Genomic DNA, 13045 nt, shown 5'->3' with positions numbered 1-13045 from the left:
TGCCCGAGGCAGGATTCGAACCTACGACCGTAGCGGCCGCGCGGTTCCAGACTGTAGCGCCTAGAACCGCATGACCACACCGGCCGGCTTAGGTGGACTGATAAGGTAAGGTGTGAGGAGGTTCAGCGAGGAAAGGAATATATGGAAAGCACTGACAAGAAGAAGGGACAGGGTAATAGCACTTCTTTTAAGACATCAGGGAATAACTTCCATTTTACTAAAGAAAGCTGTAGAGGGTAAAAATTGTAGAGGAAGACAGAAAGTGGAATCCATCCAGCAAATAATTGAGGACGTAGGCTGTAAGCGCTACTCTGAGATGGAAAGGTTGGCACAGGAGAGGAATTCGTGACGGGCCGCATCAAACTTGTCAGAAGACTAATGACAAAGGATATAGTGGAGGAACCCGGCGAAAAAGTTTACGTTTCTTATGTGTACGCGTATTATGCTAGTGCATCACGCAGAGGCTCTTGATACGTTGTATATAAGAGGGCGGATCTTAGCATTTCTACACAAATAACGGTGATGGAGTAGGTACGGAATAAGCTGAGGCGGAGGCAGCAGTCATGTGACGGTAAGCGGCCGGCTGGCAGCGAGGCAGTCCATGAGCAACACGTGATGTGTGCACGCGGTCCGCGCCACGTTTCTGGAAACGCTGCCAGCATCCCCGCATACGCCCAGCTCAGATAGCACTTGGGCATCCGCATCGATCCGCTGTTTTTCCTTACAATAACCGATATTCAGTGTATGGCAGAATATATCTGCTGCATGTACCATGTGCCCTCAGCCTGACAATGCGTTTTATTCGATTGGCAAGTGTCGCTCGGGAAGATTGACCGTCTTTGCGCCTCTGCGTGTATCATAATATCTCTTTTTTTTAAGATTGTAATAAGTGGATAGTAAGCATGAGGCCACGCTGAAAAGTAATGATATCGAAGCTTAAAGCTTTTTAAATAAAAAAATTCTACATATGTACTCATGTTTACGTAATCATTTCTCAACATAGTCACCCTGGCGACGAACACCTTTCTCCCAACGAGACCAATCTGTTGATACCGTCACTGTAGAATGTTTTACTTTGTTGACGGATCCACAACTTCACCCCCGCTTGCACCGCTTCTTCACTATCAAACTGAAGTCCTCGAAGGTTTTCCTTAAGTTTTGGAAACAGATGAAGATCGGATGGGGCCAAGTTGGGACTATATGGAGGATGATCGAGGGTAGTGAACCCAAGGCGTCGGATAGTTGGAGATGTCGCAGCCATCGTGTGTAATCTGGCATTGTCATGCTCCAGGAAAAGGTGTTCCATGATTGGACGAACTCTTCTAATTGGAAACACTGTTTCTCACGCACCGACATAGTCACCTTACACACTACCGTGACATACGGTACAGTTGGAGCCCGCTAGCGGCAGAGGCCTACAGATATGTAGACATGAAGAATAGCGATGTAGAATGTTAATAACTTTTGTTTTGTTTAAAAATCTTTAAGAGTTTTCACATTAAAAAGTCGGAGTCGTGTGTGTATACAGTCAGATGTCGTCACAGTTTCTTGGAATTTTATAAATAGTGTTTCACAAAATGTAAGACATATTTTGTAGTGTCTGCTGAGGAAGTGAAATGCCTCATACGCGAGGTTCACATAATCTGACTGCTAAGTGCTTTTTAGTACTTTTTTTTTTGCTCCTCTATATGGCACTTATATTGTGCGAATGACCATAAACTGCGTGGCAGAGGATGATACTTGTAATATTAGCAGATTCCGCCCTGAACTATTTGGCATTCTCTCTCTCTCTCTCTCTCTCTCTCTCTCTCTCTCTTTTTTTTTTGTGTGTGTGTGTGTGTGTGTGTGTGTGTGTGTGTGTGTGTGTGTGTCAGCTGAATCATTTCAACGTCTCTGTTTTCTCTCTCGATCGATAAACGGGCCGGAGAACATTCAGACTGTTCTTCTTTCTGTGTGCTTTATGTCCACTGTTTGTCATACTGTCACTTGGTGTGGGTCCCACGCACTGTTGGAGTTGAAATACACAGTGTAACTGAGTAACAGCAATCATATTCCGCCTACTCGCTGCGCCCTACACATGCAGTGTAATTAACTTCTGCCGAGTCTGCTGATAAACATGACAATTTTGACACCGTTATCAAGTTACTGTTACATCTGTGTTGTCGAACTAGGTTATCCTTAGTGAAAAGCCGCCGAACTGTATTCGATCGGATTGGAGTCCGTTTTCCATAATGTTTTAAGACTATGGAGGAAACCTACAATCATTTTGAACTGCAGCGTGATTACGTGATAATATGATAAGTTGTAATCAGGGCCTTGGGTCATTTCAGTTTGTTGCCTATGGTCGCCAGTTTATTTTCGGCAGAATGTGAATTACTATATATGTGTTGCAGACAGTTGTGACGCGAGTTACGTCTTATAAATGTACGCGCTTTGAGTCGCAGAACATTACCCTCTGTAGCCGTGCAGTGTGAATGGGTGACACGTCCGCTCCGCGGGCCCCGTGACTTGCACGTGATGTTGATGCAGACTGGTGGGAGCGCGTGCGCACCGGCCGCAAATAGTCGCTCCAAATACCGGCTGCAGTTGTCTTCCGGAGTGCGCACTTGTCATCGTCCCGACGTCGCTTTGTCTACGCAAAGTAGAAAATAGAGGATTTATCCCAGCGTTACTTTCATCACGGTGCTTCGGTATTGTATCAAGGTCAGACTTACACTCCTAAACCGCATAAACTTTAAATGTTTGACGGCCAGCTACAACGAAGAAGTAGCAGTGGTGTGGATGAGCAGACTGACTTCTCATACAATGAGATGTAATTGCAGGTGGGATGGTGGGTGGGTTAGGGGAGGGCGGTGTCAGTATTACTATTTATGGTCTCGGAAACAGTACGTTACTTAAAACCGACAAATTATGGACAACATTCATACTAATCTGAAGCGCCAAAGAAACTGGTATAGGCATGCGTGTTCAAATACGGAGATATATAAACAGGCAGAATACGGCGCTGCGGCCTGGCGCAATTGTTAGATCGGTTACTGCTGCTACAATGGCAGGTTATCAAGATTTAAGTGAGTTTGAACGTGGTGTTATAGTCGGCGCACGAGCTATGGGACACAGCATCACCGAGATAGCGAAGAAGTGGGGAATTTCCCGTACGACCATTTCATGTGTGTACCATGAGTATGAGGAACCTGGTAAAACATCAAATCTCCGACATGACTGCGGCCGGAAAAAGATCCTGCAAGGACGGGACCAACGACGACTGAAGAGAACCGTTCAACGTGACAGAAGTGCAACCCTTCCGCAAACTGCTGCAGATTTCAATGCTGGGCCATCAACAAGTGTCAGCCTGCGAACCAGTCAACGAAACATCATCGGTATGGGCTTTCGGAGCCGAAGGCCCACTCATGTACCCTTGATGACTGCACGACACAAAGTTTTACGCCTCTCCTGGGCCCGTCAACACCGACATTGGACATGTTGCCTGGTCGGACGAGTCTCGTTTCACATTGTATCGAGCGGATGGTCGTGTACGGGTGTGGAGATAACGTCATGAATCCGTGCACCTGCATGTCAGCAGAGGACTGTTCAAGCTGGTGGAGGCTCTGTAACGGTGTGTAGCTTGTGCAATTGGAGTGATAGGGGACTCCGATACGTGTAGATACGATTGACAAGTGACACGTATGTAAGCATCATGATGTCGATTGTGCATTCCGACAGACTTGGGCAATTCCAGCACGACAATGCGACACCTCACTCTTCCAGAATTGCTACAGAGTGTATCCAGGAACACTTCCGCTGGCGACCAAACTCCCCAGACATGAACATTATTGAGCATATTTAGAATGCCTTGTAACGTGCTGTAAAGAAGAGATCTTCACTCCAACCCCCCACCCCCCTCGTACTTTTACGGATTTATGGACAACACTGCAGGATTCATGTGTCAATTCCCTCCGGCACTACTTCGGACATTAGTCGAGTCCATGCCAAGTCGTGTTGCGGCACTTTTGCGTGCTCGCGGGGCCCCTACATGATTTTAGGCAGGTGTACCAGTTTCTTTGGCTCTTCAGTGTATTATCACAGTGTATGATGAGCAAGATCACTATTGACACACTTTACTTCTATTAATTGGCTTCATACGTACTGCTTGTCGTCTAATGGCTAGGAAAGACTACTTACATATACCGAAAAAATAACGATATACAGTAGTTTTAGAACAGTGCTTCTGTTGTTACGTAAGTTGTAGTGTAATGTATCACTGTTTTAGTTCATAATTTAAGAAATTGTTCATATGTAATTAAATTTAAAGTGCATGTAATTTATTATTACTAATTAAATTTTTTATCTCGAATGCATCCCCGAATCAGCAGGCTCAGCTGTATATGTCCGGAGCAGTTCATCTAACAGCCTCGCCTGTCAGTGATTCCCTGATGCGAAGATTTTCCCAAACTACATTATATAGTAACGTATAATAATCACCAGAATATTTGTAACCTAATTTGCATTCTTGCAGCCTCAGTTTTATATCCTAATGGTTAAGTCAATTTTTTAATAAAGTAATACATATATATGAACATTGTGTCTTGGTATTAGCGCAAGAGACGTAAATAGGCTACAGCAACCCTCTGTTTTCCGTATCTTCTATGCGCAGCTTTCTCGATGTGATTCTATCTAAAGTTATCATTCTAAGCCTCATTAACAATTTGCATAAAACCGTAACATCAGTTAGTTTCCTGGGACATGCAAGGAGTGTCAGACCAGAGAAATAGCCGGCCGTTGTGGCCGAATGGTTCTAGGCGCTTCAGTTCGGAACCGCGCTGCTGCTACGGTCGCAGGTTCGAATCCTGCCTCGGGCATGGATGTGTGTGATGTCCTTAGGTTAGTCAGGTTTAAGTAGTTCTAAGTCTAGCGGACTGATCACCTCAGATGTTAAGTCCCATAGTGCTCAGAGCCATTTGAACCATTTTGAACCAGAGAAATACACTCTGTGCATCCACATTCCTGGTACGCTTTTAAATATTTTTATTAAGCATGAAAATGGTTTAGAAAATTGATTCCCTAGAGCTATTGGTTAGTGTTCAGTTTACTTGTGATAACTACTTTTGCAGAACATCGATGTCGGTTTTCATTTGTTTTTTTATTCCTATGATCCCATAGTGCGCTGACACACACACACACACACACACACACACACACACCCTGCATCACCATTTTAGGCAAGGTCTTCGTGTAGATGTTTCGCTGTTACCTTCCTCCGACATGTTATGAAGTGTCAGGTGTGTATCTGTGTCATGTGGATGATTGTGACGAGTGCTCGTACAGTGTATTGCTGAGTGCGTGTTATGGGTTAAGGGTAGGGAGAGGGTGGAATCCAGTGCTGGCACATAGCCTATTCCTCTCGAATAGCACCAAGAGGGCCGCTGAAGTCAACATCCTCCTCCGACGGACGCATCATCATCGGTAGTGTCACATGCCCTCACTTCACAAGACGCTGCGGAGAAGTTTGGAATTTAATCCAGAACGTTGGCGCAGGAGCTAGTGATCAGGACTTTAGGCAACTACCTCTCCTTACCTTGCTGGCCACATACTGGTAGTGAAAATTTCATCCACCACCAGGATTCGAACCGGTGGACCTCAGAGTCGAGTGCCACCGCGCAAGAGTGCGTTAGCGACCTCGGTTGCGGAGGGGGGTTGTTTTTTGTAGTAAGATCTCATAATTTGATTTTGTGCTGCATCATGCGCATCAGTATTATATTACTTATTAGAATTATTCCTCTGATACTACTATATGCACTTTTCTTTCATTTGAATCGAGAACTATAGAGAATACACACACACTGAGGACAGGTCGACGCAGGACTCGAACCCTTAATATATGCTTTGAAAAGCAGCTGCACAACCCCAAAACCAGGCAAAAAAGTCCTAAAATTTTTTAGAAAGGCCTTTCACGTGCAGGTCAACATTTTTCCTGATACGTATCCCATTTTAGTTTAATAACTGGTTGTGTAATGTTCTTGTACAGACAAAATAATCAGTGATAAATCACGTAGCTCTTCTTCGAACTTTCTAATTTCTTCAGCCAATTCGACCTGATTTAGATTCTGTACAGACAAGAAATCCTCTAGAATAAGTGATATGTGTGTACTGGAATTTATCCCCTTCCTAACACTTACGTTTTATTTCCTTTCTAACTTTCGTCTGCCGTTACAACTGCTAAGGTGTGGCATAGTTACGCTGACGACACCTTCGTCGTGTGGAGCTGTGGTGAGGAACACGTGGCCGGCATCCTTAGACACCACAGTCTGCATGCCAACATAAAATTTACTGTGGAACTAGAAAAAGACCAACAGCTACCTTTTCTAGATACGCTGTTTACGAGTAATAGTGAGAACTTGGTACACAGCGTGTATCGAAAAAAACAGACGCACACGTACACACATACAGCCCGATACCTGCAAGAGCTATCAAACCATCACCCGAGCAAGAAAAGAGGGACGATTAACACGCTCGCAACGCGCGCAAGACGAATACGTGTGCCACAGCACATCGGATGCGAGATATAACACCTGGATAGCGTTCTGAGGAGCAATGGGTACTCCACTAGTTGCATAAGAGGTGTCTGGAAATCCATCACTCAGGAAAGTGACACGTCTAAAGAAGAAATGTGGGGCACACCCTTTCTGCCATACACCCACAAGGTGACGGCCAGAATCAGCCGTATACTTCCCAAACATGGCGTATAGTCTATATACAAACAGACGAAGAAGATCAAAAAGTGTCTCAGATAGGCAAAGGACAAAAGAGAGTCTTATAAATTCACCATGAACGTAAGGTTGTGTTTTTTTTTTTGGAAGAGCGCTATTTCATCCAAGTTCGTTTTCGAATACCTCCATATGTGTTTCTTTATCCTCTTTACTATGGCCTCTTCATAAACATGGATATCAAGTTTTTCTTGAAAACTATTTTTCATGGCTTTCAGGATTTCTGTACTATTCTTAAGAATTCAGGTTTTCGTAATTTTTTGTTCTATGAGATAAATTTCAATTTTATATTGGCTAGATAATCGTCTGTTTCTATACTTTCTCATTGTTTAGCTTGTACGCGGGCCGGTGTGGCCGTGCGGTTCTAGGCGCTTCAGTCTGGAACCGCGTGACTGCTTTGGTCGCAGGTTCGAATCCTGTCTGGGGCATGGATGTTTGTGATGTCCTTAGGTTAGTTAGGTTTAAGTTGTTCTAAGTTCTAGGGGACTGATGACCACAGAAGTTAAGTCCCATAGTGCTCAGAAAAAAGCACTATGGGACTTAACTTCTGTGGTCATCAGTCCCCTAGAACTTAGAACAACTTAAACCTAACTAACCTAAGGACATCACACACATCCATGCCCGAGGCAAGATTCGAACCTGCGATCGTAACAGCCGCGCGGTTCCGGACTGCGCGCCTAGAACCGCTAGACCACCGCGGCCGGCATAGTGCTCAGAGCCATTTTTTAGCTTGTACACTCATCATTTCCTTCTGATGTTGAAACGAGATGGCGTCTTGGTCAATTTCATATGCTCCTAAATGTGAATTTGGTGATTTCTGTGGTTTCCCTGTTTCTGTTTCATTTAATTTAATTTTTTTTAATTGTGGGCATTAACTTGAGGTTAAATTCTTTGGATGGTTCTATGAGCTTTTGTTCCATTCTTACTCATTCTTTTGTGGGGTGGATATTTTCAGTCTGCTTTCCTATATATTTTTCTCTTCTCCTATTTGCGCATTGAAGTCGTCCCATAGTACTGGTGCTCTGAACTACTTCTTGGAATTTGACGCCGGCTGGTGTGGCCGTGCGGTTCTAGGCGCTTCAGTCTGAAACCGCGCGACTGCTATGGTCGCAGGTTCGAATCCTGCCTCGGGCATGGATGTGTGGGACGTCCTTAGGTTAGTTAGGTTTAAGTAGTTCTAAGTTCTAGGCGACTGATGACCTCAGCAGTTAAGTCCCATAGTGCTCAGAGCCATTTTTGGAATTTGACATTTCGTGCTCTCGAGCTTCCTAGAAGCATTCCACTTTTCCTGGATTTCTTTTATTGTCTTTATCAGTTAGGGCATGGCAGTTTAATAAAGCATATGTTTTGGTCTCACTTTGAAGCTTTAAATTGAAAGGCGCTCGTCTGTGATGGAATTTACTTTTCGACTCTTGGCGATGAAGTCTGCTCCTAGGTGCTGTATCCCTTTCCTCATTGGATTCCAGTCATTTTCACCCTTAAATTCTATATCTCTCGTGTTGCACCACAGAATTGAATACGCTTTTCAGCTTTTCTCTCAACATTACTCGTAGGTCCTTCGGGAACAATCGGACGCAGTAATTAGCACACTGCACTTTTGGAGGAGCGGGCTTCCAATAATTGTCGATTCCTTCCTTGTACTTGTATATACCGAGTTTATGCTCCGTCTCCTATGAACTCGTCGTCAACGGAATCTTCCTTCCTTGTGTGACCTGAAGCTCTGCTGCCACTGGCCTCCCGCAGGGTTCCGTCAGCATTTGATTCTCCTCATGGCTATCACTCTCTCTCTCTCTCTCTCTCTCTCTCTCTCTCTCTCTCTGCCTAGCCCACGCGAGGCTTCATTTCTTTGAAAAAAAAATGCGCTTGTTTGATCCTAGACTGTAGATGTAACACAAGACGAACATGTTCCTCTCACCTACATGCGTGTGCTACAGCACATGCCCAAGACGCACATGTACCCACAAAAAGCAGGCAGGTGGAGCCCGTGAAGAATTCACGATAGCTCGATATAAGAAATGCTATTCTTGTTCTAAAAACTGATGCTGCTCAGGGGAAACATATGTACCGTAACTGTTTGTCCCATGACTTTAATTGAAAACATGAGTTAACACCCTCAAATCCTGTACTCTGCATTTAGGAATTCATCTAGCCATCTCTGTCGAGCCGTAAGAGTAATTTCCTTATCACAAAACCTCAAACAAACTGCATGTTGGCATATTGAGAATGTGAAAAGATCTCTGAGGTCTCTGGTAGTCGGCTTAAAACTACAGTCTTTTTTGACAGTCGACTGGAGTCGTAACTGTTGGTAATATCGTCATCGAGCGTTACAGTTATGTGTCAGCTTCAGAATCTTCATCCCCACATCCTCTGAAAATTGCATCCATGTCCATTTGAAGTTTTTAAATTGCTGTTGGGTGGTCAGCCGAGTCCTAAAGTGTTCGGCTTTCCCCACGAAATAGTTTTATGCTGACCATGTATCAGTGTGCCTTCTTACAGATTAATTCAACTTTTGGTTACTCTTCATCGCTACATGTAACTTTTAAACGCTGTAAATTAATGCTCATATTAGAAATTACTAGGCGTTAAACATAAATTTCTGCCATTATCATGGAGTTCATTGGCGGAAACCTACATTTTCATAACGCAGATGCGAACAGTTAAGATCTGATTTGTGCCGCATCTCATGGCAGCAGAAAGCACTTATTCTGGCGAGAACTTATAAGCCTGTTATTTGCAGAGAGAAGAGGAGCCCCTGGTGCGCGCCGTGAAGCCTACGTCCCGCGAGCGGCGCTTCATCAAGTTCGCTTCAGCCGAGTATAATGGACAACTGTACATGACGCCGCAGGACTTCCTCGAGTCTGTCGTCGAACAAGAGCCTCGCCGTAAGTCTGACTGCTTGTTGAATTGTTTTGTCATATAGGATTCCAACCTTGATAATTACCAACAGAGATACACTATCTGTTCAAAAGTATCCACACACAGCCAAGTAATGCGGAATTGACCACTAAATGTCCCTAGATGCACAAGTCGACTGATAGTGATGTGATTGTGGAGTGTAAACGCGAAGGAGAAACTACAGCTAAACCGATACAAGCCGGACTTTTATGTACTGACAGACAGGGACCGTCGAATGTTGCAGAGAGCGGATGTAAAAAATTTCGTGAAATTGGCAGAGTGAGTTCCAGTAGTGCCACCAGCAGTCTAAGTACCACAATGACTGCGCTTAGGGAATTGAAAAAACTATGTACTATGGTCAAGGAGCTCCTCATGAGCCACGTGTTGCTAAAGTTAACGCCAAGCGCCGCCTGGGATGATATAAAGGCCGGCCGTGGTGGCCGTGCGGCTCTAGGCGCTGCAGTCCGAAACCGCGGGACTGCTACGGTCGCAGGTTCGAATCCTGCCTCGGGCATGGATGTCTGTGATGTCCTTAGGTTAGTTCGGTTTAAGTAGTTCTAAGTTCTAGGGGACTGATGACCTCAGATGTGAAGTCCCATAGTGCTCAGAGCCATTTGAACCATTTGATGATGTAAAGAGCGACGCCACTGGACAGTGGATGTTTGATATGGGTGTTTCGAAGTGATGAATCCGATGCAAGGGTTTGTGTTTGGCGAATGCCTGGAGAACGTTGGCAGCCATCATGACTGGTGCCAACTCTATGTGATCAAAAGTATCCGGGCACCTGGCTGAAAATGATTTACAAGGGCGTGGCACCCTCCATCGGTAATTCTGTAATTCAATATGGTGTTGGCCCACACTTAGCCTTGATGACAGCTTCCAGTCTCGCAGGCATACGTTCAATCAGGTGCTGGGAGGTTTCTTGGGGAATGGCAGCCCATTCTTCACGGAGTGCTGCAATGAAGAGAGGTATCGATGTCGATCGATGAGGCCTGGCACGAAGTCGGCGTTCCAAAACATTCCAAAGGTGTTCTATAGGATTCACGTCAGGAGTATGTGCAGGCCAGTCCATTACATGTATGTTATTGTCCTGCATTATGAACAGGTGCTCGACCGTGCTGAAAGATGCAATCGCCATCCCCGAATTGCTCTTCAACAGTGGGAAGCAAGAACGTGCTTAAAACATCAATATAGGCTGTGCTGTGACAGTGCCACGCAAAACGACAAGGGGTGCAAGCCCCCCCCCCCCCCCTCCGAATTTTGCTGTTGGCACTACACACGCTGGCAGATGACGTTCACCGGGCATTCGCCATACCCACACCCTGCCATCGGATCGCCACATTGTGTACCGTGATTCGTCACTCCACACAACGTTTGTCTACTATTCAATCGTCCAATGTTTACGCTACTTACACCAAGCGAGGCGTCGTTTGGCATTTACCGGCGTGATGTGTGGCTTATGAGTAGCGGCTCGATCATGAAATCCAAGTTTTCTCACCTCCCGCCTAACTGTCATAGTACTTGCAGTGGATCCTGATACAGTTTGGAATTCCTGTGTTATGGTCTGGATAGATGTCTGCTTATTACAGATTACGACCCTCTTCAACTGTCTGCGGCTTCTGTCAGTCAACAGACAAGGTCGGCCTGTACGCTTTTGTGCTGTACGTGTCCCTTCACGTTTCCACTTCACTATCACATCGGAAACAGTGGACTTAGGGATGTTTAGGAGTGTGAAAATCTCGCGTACAGACGTATGACACAAGTGATATCCAATCACCTGACCACGTTCGAAGTACGTGAGTTCCGCGGAGCCCCATTCTGCTCTCTCACGATGTCCAATGATTACTGAGATCGCTAATATGGAGTACCTGGCAGTACAATGCACGTAATATGAAAAGCGTACGTTTTTGGTGGTGTCCGGATACTTCTGATCACATAGTGTACACTGTTGCCTTTTTCCTAGACGTGAGAACGAAAATTGACCAAACACATTAATGGCCGCCGTTAGCTTGTTAATTTCCCAGGGAACTGTCAATCATTTAATTTACACATCGCTCACCTGAGCATTTATACCTGTGATCAGACCTCACAGCTCAAGTTTTTTAGATTTTTTTCGTCAGTTCTGTTCTTTTACCAGGAGTACCTAAGAGCTCCGAGCATCGTTTCCCTAGCTGAAACAACACTTTAGAGCCGAGCCATTTCTTAAAAACTTTTGCAGTCAATGAGACATCCACATCGCGCATGGATGGGCTGAGCACGGTTCAAGTGTAGGTAGTTAGTCGCTTCCATTGTCTTCATGTTAATGTTAACTTTGGTAACTGTATGGTAAAGATGGCTGTTATTATTACCAGTGCAGTGTAGTGCACCGTTAAGTTTACGTTTTTGTGGACCAAAGTTCAATGAAGGAGCATAGGTGGAAACTGGTGAAGGGACATGAGCAACTACAATAATACAGCAGAGTCCAGACAGGAATGCTGATACAACTATTGATTTCATAGAGATCATCGAACCAGGAGGCACAGTAATGACATTGGACTTACATTCAGGAAGACAGCTGTTCAAATCCTGGTCTGTCATCCAGATGTAAAGTTTTCGTGAGTTCCCTAAATCGCCTAAGACAAATGCCGAGGATGGCACCTTTGAAAGGGCACTGCTGAGTTCTTTCCCCATTCTTCCCCAAGCCAAGCTTATGTTCTCTCTCTAATGAACTCGTCATCTACGAGATGTTGGACCCTAATCTGCCTTACTTCGCTTTCTTCGTTCATTCCTTCTAGTGAGGTCATAGATTGCTGATAAAAGAATTTTGTTGCGTCTCGAATTATTGCGCCGCCTCCTTCCCCCCCCCCCCCCCCCCCCCCAAGGCCGAGGGCTCATATTTCTTTTGCCAGTGCGTTTTTGGCCAACACAAGACATCGGCCCTTGCAGCACTTCTTCCCTTCCCACGGGTGGTGCCGACACTGCCTTAGGAGGGACATGGAGCTAAGAAACAAGGGAATAAATACTCCCATGAATATTTACTTTGCTCTAGGAACCACAGGGACATCTTCTTGGCCACAACGTCATTGTTATTTGTTCAAAACCTTGACAGGTTTGCTGAAGTTGCAGCAATTTCGAAGATGGGAGTTGGTTCTACTCCGATTGAAATGGTACACCTGCTCAGTCACTGGCACTTCTCGCCTGTAACAAGCTCGATGACATTCCTATAACCCCCCCCCCCCCCCCCCGCCCCAGCCCCAGCCCCACAACAGTCTCAATATGGTACAGAGTATCGCCTTCCGCCGCGACCTTTTACAGACCAATGATGAATTACGTGCCAATCTGGAGTGATGGGGTGTGCATTTTGTCCGTCATGTCCAGTGGGGACCAAAGGACAATAGTGTATGATATTG

The 13045-nt window shown here is 45.2% G+C and overlaps 1 protein-coding gene across 3 annotated transcripts in view; it reads left to right on the top strand.

Moving 5' to 3' along the window:
* LOC124722889 (calcium uptake protein 3, mitochondrial-like) overlaps nt 1-13045 on the top strand; it is a 636966-nt gene that overhangs the window by 506901 nt on the left and 117020 nt on the right. For all 3 annotated transcript variants that reach the window (XM_047248024.1, XM_047248026.1, XM_047248025.1), the window contains exon 2: nt 9499-9643. In XM_047248024.1, the coding sequence (XP_047103980.1) occupies nt 9499-9643 (145 nt within the window). The remainder of the gene's footprint in view (nt 1-9498; nt 9644-13045) is intronic.

Source organism: Schistocerca piceifrons, chromosome X (assembly GCF_021461385.2).
Source record: "Schistocerca piceifrons isolate TAMUIC-IGC-003096 chromosome X, iqSchPice1.1, whole genome shotgun sequence".
In the NCBI taxonomy this organism is placed as follows: domain Eukaryota; kingdom Metazoa; phylum Arthropoda; class Insecta; order Orthoptera; family Acrididae; genus Schistocerca; species Schistocerca piceifrons.
The sequence above is the reverse complement of the archived record's forward strand: the minus strand, read 5'-3'. Positions and strand labels throughout refer to the sequence as shown.